At 38.4% G+C, this 13,854-nt stretch overlaps 1 protein-coding gene across 1 annotated transcript; it reads left to right on the forward strand.

Moving 5' to 3' along the window:
- Positions 1-2,439: 2,439 nt before the first annotated feature.
- Positions 2,440-11,013, forward strand: c3h1orf194 (chromosome 3 C1orf194 homolog). The gene is made up of 5 exons (XM_039747305.1): positions 2,440-2,646; positions 5,350-5,466; positions 9,391-9,506; positions 10,204-10,322; positions 10,553-11,013. Exons 1-5 carry the CDS (start codon positions 2,566-2,568, stop codon positions 10,621-10,623), a joined length of 504 nt encoding a protein of 167 aa, XP_039603239.1. The 5' UTR covers positions 2,440-2,565; the 3' UTR covers positions 10,624-11,013.
- The last annotated feature ends 2,841 nt before the right edge of the window (positions 11,014-13,854 follow it).

Genomic DNA, 13,854 nt, shown 5'->3' on the forward strand with positions numbered 1-13,854 from the left:
CAGAGACAACTTTTTTCTAATTTTGGTTCTGTACATTACCACAATGAATTTTAAATGAAGCAACTCAGATGCAGTTGAAGTGCAGACTTTCATCTTTAATTCAGTGGGGTGAACAAAACAATTGCATAAAAATGTGAGGCAACTAAAACATTTTTTTAACACAATTCCTTCATTTCAGGGGCTCAAAAGTAATTGGACAATTGACTCAAAGGCTATTTCATGGGCAGGTGTGGGCAAGTCCGTCGTTATGTCATTATCAATTAAGCAGATAAAAGGCCTGGAGTTGATTTGAGGTGTGGTGCTTGCATGTGGAAGATTTTGCTGTGAACAGACAACATGCGGTCAAAGGAGCCATGACAGTGAAAGAAGCCATCCTTAAGCTGTGAAAACAGAAAAAAAACATCCGAGAAATTGCTACAATACTACAAGTGGCAAAATCTACAGTTTGGTACACCCTGAGAAAAAAAGCAAGCACCGGTGAACTCAGCAATGCAAAAAGACCTGGATGTCCACGGAAGACAACAGTGGTGGATGATCGCAGAATCATTTCCATGGTGAAGAGAAACCCCTTCACAACAGCCAACCAAGTGAACAACACTCTCCAGGGGGTAGGCGTATCGATATCCAGGTCTACCATAAAGAGAAGACTGCATGAAAGTAAATACAGAGGGTGCACTGCAAGGTGCAAGCCACTCATAAGCCTCAAGAATAGAAAGGCTAGATTGGACTTTGGACATCTAAAAAAGCCAGCACAGTTCTGGAAAAACATTCTTTGGACAAATGAAACCAAGATCAACCTCTACCAGAATGATGACAAGAAGAAAGTATGGAGAAGGCGTGGAACAGCTCATTATCCAAAGCATACTACATCATCTGTAAAACACGGTGGAGGCAGTGCGATGGCTTGGGCGTGCATGCCTGCCAGTGGCACTGGGACACTAGTGTTTATTGATGATGTGACACAGGACAGAAGCAGCCGAATGAATTCTGAGGTGTTCAGAGACATACTGTCTGCTCAAATCCAGCTAAATGCAGTCAAATTGATTGGGCGGTGTTTCATGATACAGATGGACAATGACCCAAAACATATAGCCAAAGCAACCCAGGAGTTTATTAAAGCAAAGAAGTGGAAAATTCTTGAATGGCCAAGTCAGTCACCTGATCTTAACCCAATTGAGCATGCATTTCACTTGTTGAAGACTAAACTTCGGACAGAAAGGCCCACAAACAAACAGCAACTGAAAGCCGCTGCAGTAAAGGCCTGGCAGAGCATTACCAGCATCTGGTGATGTCCATGAGTTCAAGACTTCAGGCTGTCATTGCCAGCAAAGGGTTTTCAACCAAGTATTAGAAATGAACATTTTATTTCCAGTTATTTAATTTGTCCAATTACTTTTGAGCCCCTGAAATAAAGGGATTGTGTTAAAAAAAGTGTTTTAGTTGCCTCACATTTTTATGCAATCGTTTTATTCAATCCACTGAATTAAAACTGAAAGTCTGCACTTAACTGCATCGGAGTTGTTTCATTTAAAATTCATTGTGGTAATGTACAGAACCAAAATTAGAAAAAAGTTGTCTCTGTCCAAATATTTATGGACCTAACTGTAAAAGTAAAAGTATTACTCTCTCGCGTGGTGTCTCTCTCTCTCTCTCACAGCACTTAGATCCTCAACATGACATTACAACTTTATTTTGTGTACATGCGGTACCAGAGTAATGCTAAATAGGATTTTATACCATTACATTACATGACCTGGGCAGCGGAGTAGTTAGCCCTGCTGAAGCACATAAACTATGGTTCAATTCTGTCACTTTCTTTGTGGATAGTAGGTCTTGCCATGCCGTGCACATAGTTGTTTCTTATCCCATCAACCCTCGATGTGTTATGAAACCGACTGCATTGTCAGTATGACAGAACACACAATCTACAAATGCGATTTTTTAAGGATTAGCCGGAAATTAAAAGAATACTGACAACGATTGACACCATCCAACTAGTTTCCAAAAAAAGTTGTGTCCAGTTTAGGGCCATCGTGGACATGCTCACTCCGATCATGTCCATTAATAACCGCTAATCAAAACAGGCGCACGTTCTTAGGCTATGTAAAAACATGTAGCACTCAGGAAAAAAATATGAACCTTATGCATTGGCATCTGTGACCGACAAGTCTTTATGCAACTTCACAAGCCACATTATAGAGCAAGCAGTACTACAGGACGACACTGGTATGGCGGAACGGGTAAAATTCTTAAAGTCTTTAAAAAGCATTACAAATTTCAGGCATTATTAATAATATATAATTAGGAATAAAAAATTGTTTTAATTATACTAACTTCAACATTACATCACAATTAAAAGAACAACAATGAAAGAACGTAAAGGTCGAGCGTTCTCACAAATAATCAAGGTGCGTGGCGTGAGATGTGACGTCATAGGCAGGTGAATTTCAATACTATGCGCAGCGCCGTCTCCATCCGTCTCTAAGCAACGCGTAAACATCGCGAAGCAGGCAGCTAGTCCCGCGCGTGAAGGAATTGGCATTTTCTGTCTAAAACTTTTACAAAATGCCATCGACTAGAGATCCTTTCCCTTTCCCAAAATATGAAAATGACGACAGTTTCATGGGAAGAGCAAAACGAGAGAAGGTGGGTTTTTTAAAAAAAACTGACAATCGCCTCGTGCCGCCAGTTTATTTCAAGTATTCGAAACCGAGAGCGCACAATTGATGAAAAACATGTATGAGATAAAAAAAAATGAAGGGCACATCAAATTCCTTTCGCGAAGTAGTGGTGCTGGATATTGTAGTCACTAAGTCGCATGTCATCTTTTGTCTGTTTATTGGTTTTTCGACTGCACTGGTCTGACTCCACTTATTAAGTAAACAGTTGTCTTTCGCTAAACTTTGTTTGCTTTTGTCACTAAATCGAAATGCACTCTGTTACCTTCCGTCTTTTACCGGGTGTAGAATTTAGATTAAGTAGAATTTGGATTAAGCCATTTAAAAATTTGATGGACAGATAGATGGGACAGTAAGGAGTAATGTGGTACGGGGCAGTCAAATTTAGTATCGGGGCGTTCAGAAGACACCATTTTGATATGGGCAAATTACAGGCTATTTAAAATACTTTGTTTTATTATTTAAGTAGAGTATATTTGAGTTTTTATTATTTAGTCTGTAGAAGTCTTGGTTTGTGGAAATAGTTATGAATAATTTTGTATTAACTCAAAAAGTGACTTCTAATTTAAAATTAATTTTTCTGTTCTTTATTCCTCAGCTGGGCTGTCATTTCTCATTACTAGATTAACCTGCATGGCTTTTCTAAGAAATGTGTCCTACTGCTGCAATTATCATATCTACAGAATTATTAATTTGTCCACATATAACACCAGCTGGAACTTTTTGGAGATTTCATATGCTAGAAAATATCGTATCTGAATTGGACTAAGTAGGTCTGATAATACCAGGTTATTCTAAATTGTCCGAGCAACCGTGAACAACATTCAAAAGCTGTGCTGGAAACTCATTCTATAGCCCTATGGTTTCTACAATATTCCAGGCAGGACCTTCCAAACGTTACTGTGAGATGCTACAGAGTATGGCTGTAAGACCACCTAACATGAATTTTACAATGCCATGGAGTATAATGAAAAACACTCCAGAATTTAGAAGTATCCAGCAACTAACTGGGTTGTCTGCATTTTTTGATATTTCACAAAGTTGTGGTGTGGAAAAAAGTGATCATTATCTTCTTCATATTAACAACTAGGGGACTCTGCCTTTTGCTCGCCAACCCCGGGAGGGCGCTACGTGCTAGTCACTTTGCGGATATACCACTCGCGTATGGGGAAGCAGACGTACAATTTAAACAGATTGTTACTTTCATGGGAATTGTTACATATGCATAATAGAACTTTTATACATTACAGCGAATAATTAACCATAGTAAAAAAAAATAGTAAGACAATAAACTGAAAGACAATTGTTTCATGTTGTTAGCGGTATTCGTTGCGTTATACGTTTTCGTTCTGTCTGGCTTTGAAATTAACACGCAGATACTTTTTAAACTTACATTTTAACTGTAAAACTTACGTAAAACCTATTTTTTGAATGAACTTTGTGTCAATATCGCATTGAATTTTGATTCCGTGTTTGGACTTAAATTGTGACAACGCAACGTATAACTAACTCCCTGTGAGTGAATATCATTTCTTTCTCTCTAATAAATACAGACTTTTTTGAATGTTTGTCCCTGTGATTTGTTAATTGTCATAGCAAAAGCTATTCTAACAGGAAACTGTAAACGTTTTAATACGGATGGCATATCAAGATCTCCTTCGGTGTCTAATGTTACCCGCGGAAGATGTACTACATTACCTTTCTTGTCGCCTGTTAAAATTTTACATGTCAGAATTGTTCGACAGCATAGTCTATTGATATGCATTTAACCAATCTGCCGTGTAACCGATTGACAATTTTCACATTTTTTTTTTTACTTCATTGTTTCTCGGTGCTGAGAATGTGGGCACGTCAATCAACTGGCATATCATCCAAGCGTGGTAATCCAACCTGTGCCTTCTTCCTGCTCTGTGACTTTTCATGGCGGGGTCACACTACCCATCAGTGATGGTTGTCAGACTGGAAACCCATCCATCCATGTTTTATCGAGCTAGTGCAGGATAATATGATGTACTGGAAACCTTGCTATGTAACTGTTAAAATGCTGTCAGGTGTGATTTTCCAAAAATCAATGTTAGAAGCAAATAAAAACGTGTCCTACAACGTAACATTTTCTTAAAATTGTGATCAACTTTAGTTTTAATTCCGTTCAGTAATACTAGGGTATTGTACCATGTTAGCCATTATGAATGTAGTGACAAGACAAATAAAATGACACCTTTTATTGGCTAACTAAAAAGATTACAATATGCAAGCTTTTGAGACAATTCAGGCCTCTTCTTCAGGCATGCGAGTACATCTTGACTGAAGAAGGGGCCTGAGTTGCCTTGAAAGGCATTATAATCTTTTTTAGTTTTAATTCAATTTAGCTGATTTTTGTATAGCACTCTTTACTGAGTGTAGAAACAGAGTGCTGGGACAAATTCTCAGGTAAAATACAAACTTTACAATTTACTAGTTACATAAGGAGTGCAAATAAATGCACAGATTTGTTGAAACAGACAGGAAAACAAAGTACTTTAAAACAGATTAACACAAATTGGGCCCAGCAATATCTGCCCATTAATTAATTGTTGGAACTATGGCTAGCTGGTAAGAGAAGAGAGGAAAACAAAAACCTCATAGTTATGGTTCGCTACAAAATTCTTCAATGAATTTCTTTTTCTTTCAGGTTTCAGAGTTTTCTAAACCAACTCATCTAGCCCAGCAGGAGGACCCCTGGAATCGCCTAAACACCTCTGCCACGCTTTCAAGCTCTCGCAGGGAGGTCTACCACTTTGACCCTGAGGTATTAGGAGAGATGGTCTAGTAGGCATGTTGCTGTAGAGACAAAGAGGCACTTGTAATAACAGTGTGAATGATCGAATGCTCACTATCTGATAAATGACTTGCGGGAGGCAAATCTGCTAGAATTTCCTTTAATAATGTGAGGGGCAAAGGCTGGGGTGTGTATCTGTGGAGGTCAAGGCCCTATGATGCAATATGGTGAGATTTAGGGTCATAGTTTAATCCCTGAAATAAAAGTCTGTTGCTTATCCAGTCACTGGTTTGTCTGCCGCAGAAATTAAAATTTTTATGTTGTTACATAACAAAGATTCTAAATATTTGCTGCTTTTAATAATTTTATTCAGCTTTTATTTCTAAACATTTAAATTTAATGAAAAAGGTGATTAAGAATCGTAGGATGAACTGAATATGAAATTTGTATTTTTGTTAATAGACTGCTACAGTATATGACCCATAGAGCACTTTGTCACAGGGTGCTGAGAAAAAGTATAATTTAAGACAAATCTTGACTGGTTGCAATGTAGGGTGACAAGGCCACATAAAAATCTGATACATCACATTGCACAGCAGATAGTTTGGAAAATGACGCAAGTCCCTTTTAGATATTCCTTCTTGGAAGTCATACTATATGTTCTGATTGATCAGAAATGAACATTGTGTTTGGTATTGTGCACAGTATGAGCATTTACCTGGCCATCATGTGACAGTGTAATCTGTCAGTCATGCCCTCCTAACAAAGCAAAAGTTTTCAAGTTGGAATTCCATTTGGGAGGCTGAGTCGTTTCAATACTTCTAAGCAAGTTTTGTATGCTACCAAAGGCCACAGTGAAACCTCTACATTAAAAGCCATTTCCTGCTATTAATTAAGCAATGTATTTAATCCTATGCCTCTTTAAATCTCTCATCCTACCTGACAGGAAGCCCCCAGGAACTACCTAGCAGTAGGCACTGGCTTCTAATGTGGCAAGCAAAAACTTGTAACCACTTGAGGCCTTCTAGGATAAAGACTAGAAATCTCTACCTCAGGTCATTAGATAAGCTTTGAGCTGAAACTTTGCGTCCCTAGAAAGTTCCTATATACTGTGTATATACTGGATATGAGATGGTTCTCTAAAACCAACTTCTCTATCCATCTACATTACCAATTATCCAATTTATAGTCATATGGCGCAAAGCCTAGTCTGAACACATTGGGTAGAAGTCACTAAGCTACCATGGAATCGGTGCCAGTCTATCACTGGGTACATTAATGGGCACACCCACAGTCACCCATGCAGAGCCGTTTTGGAGCGAACATGCTGGCATTCATTTTTTTTGCCTACAATGATTTGTGGGGGATTTGCATTAATTTCTAATTGTGGGTGTACATCTTAAGTGTAAATTAAAAATTAATTTTAAATGTTTTAGGAATTAATTTGAAAACTATATTAATTAAAGCTTATACATTAGGCGAGGTCTTGCAATATGAAAGACACAATGTATAAATTTTATTTTTTAGCATGCGGCAAGGTATAAAAACGTGAAGAGTGACATATCCTTTATTACTTGCTGAGCATGGCCATCCATTAAAGTCTAACATGTCCACTGTGTTCTTTGCGTGAGAGGATGAATTTATTTGAAAACTGAGAAAGGAGCTATCACTTAACATCTCCTTAGTTAATGAAGTCCTATTTACTGTCACAGGAAGACGCAGCCTGCACCGGCAGCATTGGGAGCAAGATTGGAGACCACCTAAACAGGGCATCTGTCCCACACCCTCCACACTCACACATACTGGGTCAATTTCAAGTAGCCAGTCATTTTAACCCACATATCTTTATCCATCAGAAGAACAATATGCAGACTCCAACATATAAGTACTACACCAGCTATGATTTACTCCTAATAAATAAATAAATGTAAAGGAGTCTTAGCAGCTTAGACACTACGGGGCTTCACTGTGCACCTGGGAGGTTTTCATGGAACACTCTTAGGTCCCCACATGACAAATTAGGCTATTAAGACAAAAATACTGATAATTATGAAAAACCAGACTCTGTTTTGTAGAATACATGCTCCATCCCCGAAGAGATAACTGAAGATTCTTATCCCAGGCCCATAATCTCTAAATTAAAATTCAGCTCTGTCAAAAATTATTTTCAGGTGGAAGAAATCATTTCATTGGAGAAAGAAAAAAAATGGGACGATTTCATCATTTGATTGTGGAAGAATTGATAAGACGTTGTGTATTAATTGATAGACACATAGGAAAGGCACTTCTTGGCAAAGACAGTTGATCCCGAGAGGATACTGCACTGTTGTAACAGCTGACCCACAACAGAATATGTTCAAGATGAAACAATAAGATACATTAAATAAAAGCTGTCAATAATCTAATTAGCCTGGTGCTGAAAGTGCTCCCCCACATTAAACAAAGTGTTTTGCAGAGCATGTGAGACATTGTTCAAGATACCCCCGTTTAACCAACACTCATCTATTTGCCTTTCCCTACCTAGTCTAAGCTAGTGCCCAACACAGACACAGCTTTTCTGCTTAATTTAAGCGTGTTGGGGTCCCGGTTCGCAGGCTGCTACCCATCATAACACCACATAAAAGATCACACACTTTGAACCATACACTGATGGTGTATACACAGAAATGTACACTGAAGGATGTTATTTGTTGATTTGTGCTACTTTCTCTTGATTTCTCAGTCCAGCACGTGAATTAAATAGAAATACTAAACACACTTATATTCACTTGTGTAATCCTGTCACTTATAGTAAGCCTCCTTGTAAACCTTTCAAACACTGATATTCTCAAATGCCACCTTCCAAGACTTCAAGATTTAGTAATGGTTGCTGCTTGGCTTGTAGCCCACTTAGCCATTGCTGTCTCACACCTGCAGAAGACTTGGTTAAAATCCCTGCCTAGTGCTTGTTAGTCTGTCTGGGTTTTCCTTCTCCATCTCAAAACTACTGAGGTTAAGTTAATCAGCAACCATAAACATGCCAATGTGTGTGGCATTGTCAACTGGCACAACACCCAGAAAATGGGTGGATTGACATTAACTGTCATTACCCCCACTTGAGCAGTACATCATGAACCATCATGTCAGTTGTTTGTATTTGGCTACTTTACCATAGTGCTCCCTGTCATTTTCAAAGGCATTGTATAAAACAGATTGACTTAAAGACGTTACCTCCAAATATTTTCATCTGAAGAAATCAAACCAGGATAACAGAACTGAGCTTAGAGCTGAAATCACATTGTGTAATCACGAACAAGAGACACAAAAAGTTAGAACTCCCATTATTTAATGAGCTTTGTCCAAGGTTGTCAAAACACACATATCCTTAAGCAATATTGCTATTCAAATTAAAATATCTGACTGGACAACTAGTTCCACCATAAATGCATTCAGGTCATGTTCATAATTTCTGTGTGCGTTATGACCAAAGCCTCAGATATTTTCAACCCAATTCCTGAGTATTACTTTTTGTAAATTATTACAAAGCTGCAGTTTCCTTCTGCTAGCTAAAACTGTTCACAAGCACCTGGTCTCTTATTTTGCTAGACACGCCAAAGAGAATACCACACGGCATTTTGCTATTAGGGAACTTCAATGATAGGACACAAAATGTGGCATATTTAGTAAAACCTGCATCCAGCTCAAACTCCTAGATCCTGTAATTCCCTAACACCTTGAGTTATATGTTAAGACATGGCCAATTCTCATCATAGTCAATCATCAGAAATACGTTATAGACTTTGGGCTCCCATAACCCTGACTAGAGTTAAGTAGGGTCAGACAATTTCAGCTTTACAGGTTTTTCTATACCTAATCAATCCATATGTGGCACGGCACCAATAATTCTTGATAGTTGAACCCAAATGACACTTGAAGGCATGAATACAAATGGCAACTCTCTTTTTTGGCTCCTAGGCACCCAGGGACAATTTGGATTTTGTTCTGAAGACAACATACAATCATCATGAGGAGTTTCTTAGAGATAAAAATCAGACTGTTATACAGAAGGAAACTGTTACTGAGGACCATGGGTGAGTTTAGAATAAAATTAAGATTAATTTAGCTGGTGTACATTTCTTTCTACTAGAAGAGATTTGGCACCATTTAGAAGAACAATTTTACTCTAGTTTGCAATAGAATGTTCTCAATAACAAACTGGTAAGTGTGCTTATGTTAGTTATTGGTTACAAGTAAGCAGCTATGTTAAGTTTTTGCTAAAATGCAATAATCCTATTATATGAAGCTATATAAAAATTAAAACATTTACAAATATTTGAATGGTACAATATTACTATTAGATGTATGGATCATGATAAAGGGATTTTTCACAAAAAAATAAAATCACATCTAACATTTTGCAAGTTCATCAATTGCATTGGATACATCCTTCAGATTAGATTAATTCATAGATGCATATTAAAAACAGAAGTGCTGTATAAAGAAGCATTCAGATAAGCACAGTACAATCATACAGAAGTGGATAAACAAAATAACCAATTAAAACATCCCCCACAATCCCAATTTTAAAATATTTATACCTTCCCAGTTTCCATCCAAGCTTGGGTGTGTGCACCAATAGGTCCCACCATTGATGCACATGGTGTCCCCATCCATTTCCCTGACTTACTAGTGCCGCCATAACACACACTGGCCCGATTCACCCGTGAACTGGATTGAGCATGTTTGAGAATTTCTTGTTTTTATTACCCCAAATATGTATCATTACAGGAGAATTTTGAAGAATCGTGTCAAAGAAGTTCCTCCTCCCACTGAAGCTGAAAAATATGCAACAAGGGTGTGGGTGAGCCCTGCAAAGCAATCTATTCACAACATTGGGGGAGCAATAGGTGAGTAGGAGCAGAACCCTGTAACACTCATCCACCTGGAAATCAAGAGAACATTTGCTGCCAGGTTTACTTATTTTTTGCTGATGCAAACTGAACAATACTAAGGCATCAATACTATTACACAACTCTTAGTAGCCAGCAACTGTAAAAATTACCTGTGGAAAAAATACATAACCACCAGCAGGTATAGACATGGATCTACCTGAAAAATGTTTGTTTTTCTTTTCCAGAAAGTCATCACAGTGCTTCCACGAACAGGGGTTATTCAAGGAAACATGACGGAGGATTCTACTGCACCTAACAGTCCTGTATTTTGTGGGTGGTCTTCTCACCATATGTAACAGAAATCAATGCAAGATGCCTCTAGCATTAATCCAGTTTTAAAAACACACAATGTAACAAGCAATAGTTCCCTTTCACTATTAACATACCACTGAAAAAAACATTTAACTCCAGAATAACTTAAATTAGTTTTGTAATGAATACTGCATTCAAGGAGGAAATGTACAGATATATAATATTGTGAAACATTTAATAAAGCATTTCAAAATAAATCATGAAGAAATATTTAATAAAGCTCAGTGGGAGGGACAATATCTACAAATAAACTGAGCAGGCAGTGTAAATAGCACATTAAACAAGTAAATGTAACAATAATGAAATTAAGCACAAAAATCCTGAAGAATCATCTGGAATGGCAGAAACGTTTAAATTTAAGTTCTATAACCTTTGGTTCCATACTCTAATGGATGCCACACAAGGCCAGGGCCTTGTGTATAAAACCTTCCTTAGATTCCATTCTGAACTTTTGCTTATGCAAATAAAACCACAAATTGCACAAAAAATCAACTTATAAATACCATGCGTAAGCCCAGTTCCACACACACAGTTTCTTTATAATCTCAGATGACCTAAACGCTGCCCACATGTGCATCCACTCCCTGTGACCCCATCAGTAACCATATAGCTTAAACAGTTTGAATTATGCATGACCCAATTACTATAAAAAAAAATATGCCCATGTTCCAGAGTGCCATCTACACCACAAATCACAGAACTAAGGGAAAAGGCAGAAAAAGAAACTTCTATGAAGGCAAACTTCTAAGTATTATTGACCAAAGTGGAGAAATGCAAAAATAGTTTGCCAGTCGTACAGGAGCTAGTGACAGGAGCAGTAAACGCTACAACATTAGAGCAGCACGGTTACTGAAATGAATACAGGATGGTCAGGAAAGAGTTTTCCAATTACATTTGCCATGCAAACATGGAGAAGAATTGCCGTAGCACTGAAGTCCCAAGGGACTGGGTGTGGGTCATCAACTAGACAAGGCTGACCCAGTGATTTGTGAAACTGGCTGCTAAAAAGCTACAGCAGAACTGGTACTCCGCAGGGGAGCTTCTAAACCACTGCTTTACACGATTTTGTCATTTCACAAGAACAAAATATGGAAGGTTTCAAAAAAGGTAGTTCTATTAAAAGCAGTTCTATAAAAGACTTGATTAACTGAATAGTTTTATAAGGTTTTTACTCATAAAGTGACTCATTTAAAGTTTTGCCACCAAACGGAGCCATTTGGCAGGACAATCAAATAGTACTCTGCCTGAACTGCCTTTGCTGTACCTTTCAGATTTGATTCTCAAAGTAAACTGCCCTGTAACTGTACAGCTCTTTACACAAGTGTTGATAGGGGGGAAAAAAGGAGATATTCTTCATTAGTATGAAATACGGGACTTCCTGGGCCACGGGTGTGGAACCTCTCGGGAATGCTTTTGCAGGTTAGTGACGTTTTGAAACTAGCAGCAGCAAGAAGTTTGAATAAGCTGCACAATTCTCTCAAACCTCCTTAATCCCATTAGGCATCATGAAAGGCAGAAGCCTGTTGGGACAGCACCAGGTACAAAGAGGAACCAGCACTAGACAGGTTTCCAATTTTTCAGAATCCACACTGTTAATTGACCATCTAACCTGCATAAACAGTATGTTGGCTATCAAAAGAACCAAGAACAGGAGAGTGGTTCACTTCTCGCTGCACCACAATGTCAATCGATTTATATAAATAACTAACTAAAATCTGCAAACTGAAACAAGCTAAACTGACTGCTCTGACTTTTCCCTGGTACTTAAACTTTGATGCCAGGTTCCCTTTACTTTGTACAGTAATACAGTACTGGAAGGTTATTTTGCAAGTGTTTCATTAAGACGATATTTGTTTTCAGTGTTAAGGTAATCACGTATATGGACATTTGTCCATTCATCCATTTTATATCGAGTAGAGTCGTTGGAACTGGCGTCTATACCATCAAGCACAGGGCACAAATCCATGGAAGAGCAGAGATAGGCAGACAGCAAGCAACTGCATAAAATGCAGATCACTTATTTATCCTTTAACCAATCAAGAGCATTATTCACATGGAGTTTAGGGGGGGGTCGGGGGAACTATTAGTGAAACTCAGAAACGCACAGTCCGACACAAAAGGAACTTCGGTGGAAAAATAAGCTTCCAATGCTCAATTGACTTGCAAGCTGTAATCACGTCATGCGTTTCCATATATACTTCAGATATTTGAGTTCTGAACGTCTTGGACCAGACCCGACTGCGCAAGGCTACCGAGATGAAGTCCAACATGACTGGGGCTGATGTAGTACTAGACGAATCGACTTTATAGGTCTGCAACCCCGTGTGAACCGACAAATGTTAAAGCAGTGCGCAACTAAATTTAACAGAACCAATTAACCTTACAGAAGCTTGTTCCTTGAAAAATATAAAGGTAGATTAGTAAAATATCTAAATCAGTCCCGTTTCATCGTATGGCTCTCAAAGAGTCTGAAATGTCGTGCACGCGACCACGACACACATTCGACTTTTTTTTAAACCAGCTTTTCAAACGATTACAGGCACTGTTGTGCACATACACAGAAAAGCGCAAATGTGTTGTGTGGAGCGGGATATATGATGCAGCGGTGAACAGCGTGTGCGTGATGGAACAAAAGCGAGAGCGGCCAGGAACTGGACAAAACGGGCGCCACTTCATTGTTGGTCAAATTGAATCACAATTAACGAAAACCGTCACCTCACCAATAACCATCACTGGCGCGTTCAGCGGCTGTTACAGTAATACTTCCAAATAGTCAGAACCTGGTTTGTCCTCAGGGACATTTGTTCCGCTTATTCTACAAGTGCGAGTTTTTTTTTTTTTAAACCACAAAACGTCTTTTGAAAAAATGCTCAATTCCTTGAGCCACTACAAATAGGGATGGCTTTTTGGATACGCTTGCGTGTGCGCGATCTTGTAGAAAAGTGAACCTAAATAAGCAAAACGGTAAACAAAGGACAAGACGAGTACAATCAAGGATTTGAACGTGAACAAGTAATAAATAGCGCCGCGTATCGCAGAAAACTCCTAACTAGATCAGTTTACGTTTTACAAAGTTAGCTTTCATAAACGGACTCGGTTAATTCATTTATATCGGATACAGCAACGTCTTGGCTTTAAATTCTATTACCCTTGCAAGCCCCCCAGTTCAGTTTTA

The sequence above is a fragment of the Polypterus senegalus genome, chromosome 3 (assembly GCF_016835505.1).
Source record: "Polypterus senegalus isolate Bchr_013 chromosome 3, ASM1683550v1, whole genome shotgun sequence".
NCBI lineage: Eukaryota > Metazoa > Chordata > Cladistia > Polypteriformes > Polypteridae > Polypterus > Polypterus senegalus.

Bases quoted from the DNA above. Each gene is read 5' to 3' on its own strand.
- c3h1orf194 (XM_039747305.1), top strand. From the start codon at position 2,566: ATGCCATCGACTAGAGATCCTTTCCCTTTCCCAAAATATGAAAATGAC. The intron at 2,647-5,349 runs GTGGGTTTTTTA...TTTTTCTTTCAG, and splicing joins GAAGAGCAAAACGAGAGAAG to GTTTCAGAGTTTTCTAAACC. The intron at 9,507-10,203 runs GTGAGTTTAGAA...GTATCATTACAG, and splicing joins ACTGTTACTGAGGACCATGG to GAGAATTTTGAAGAATCGTG.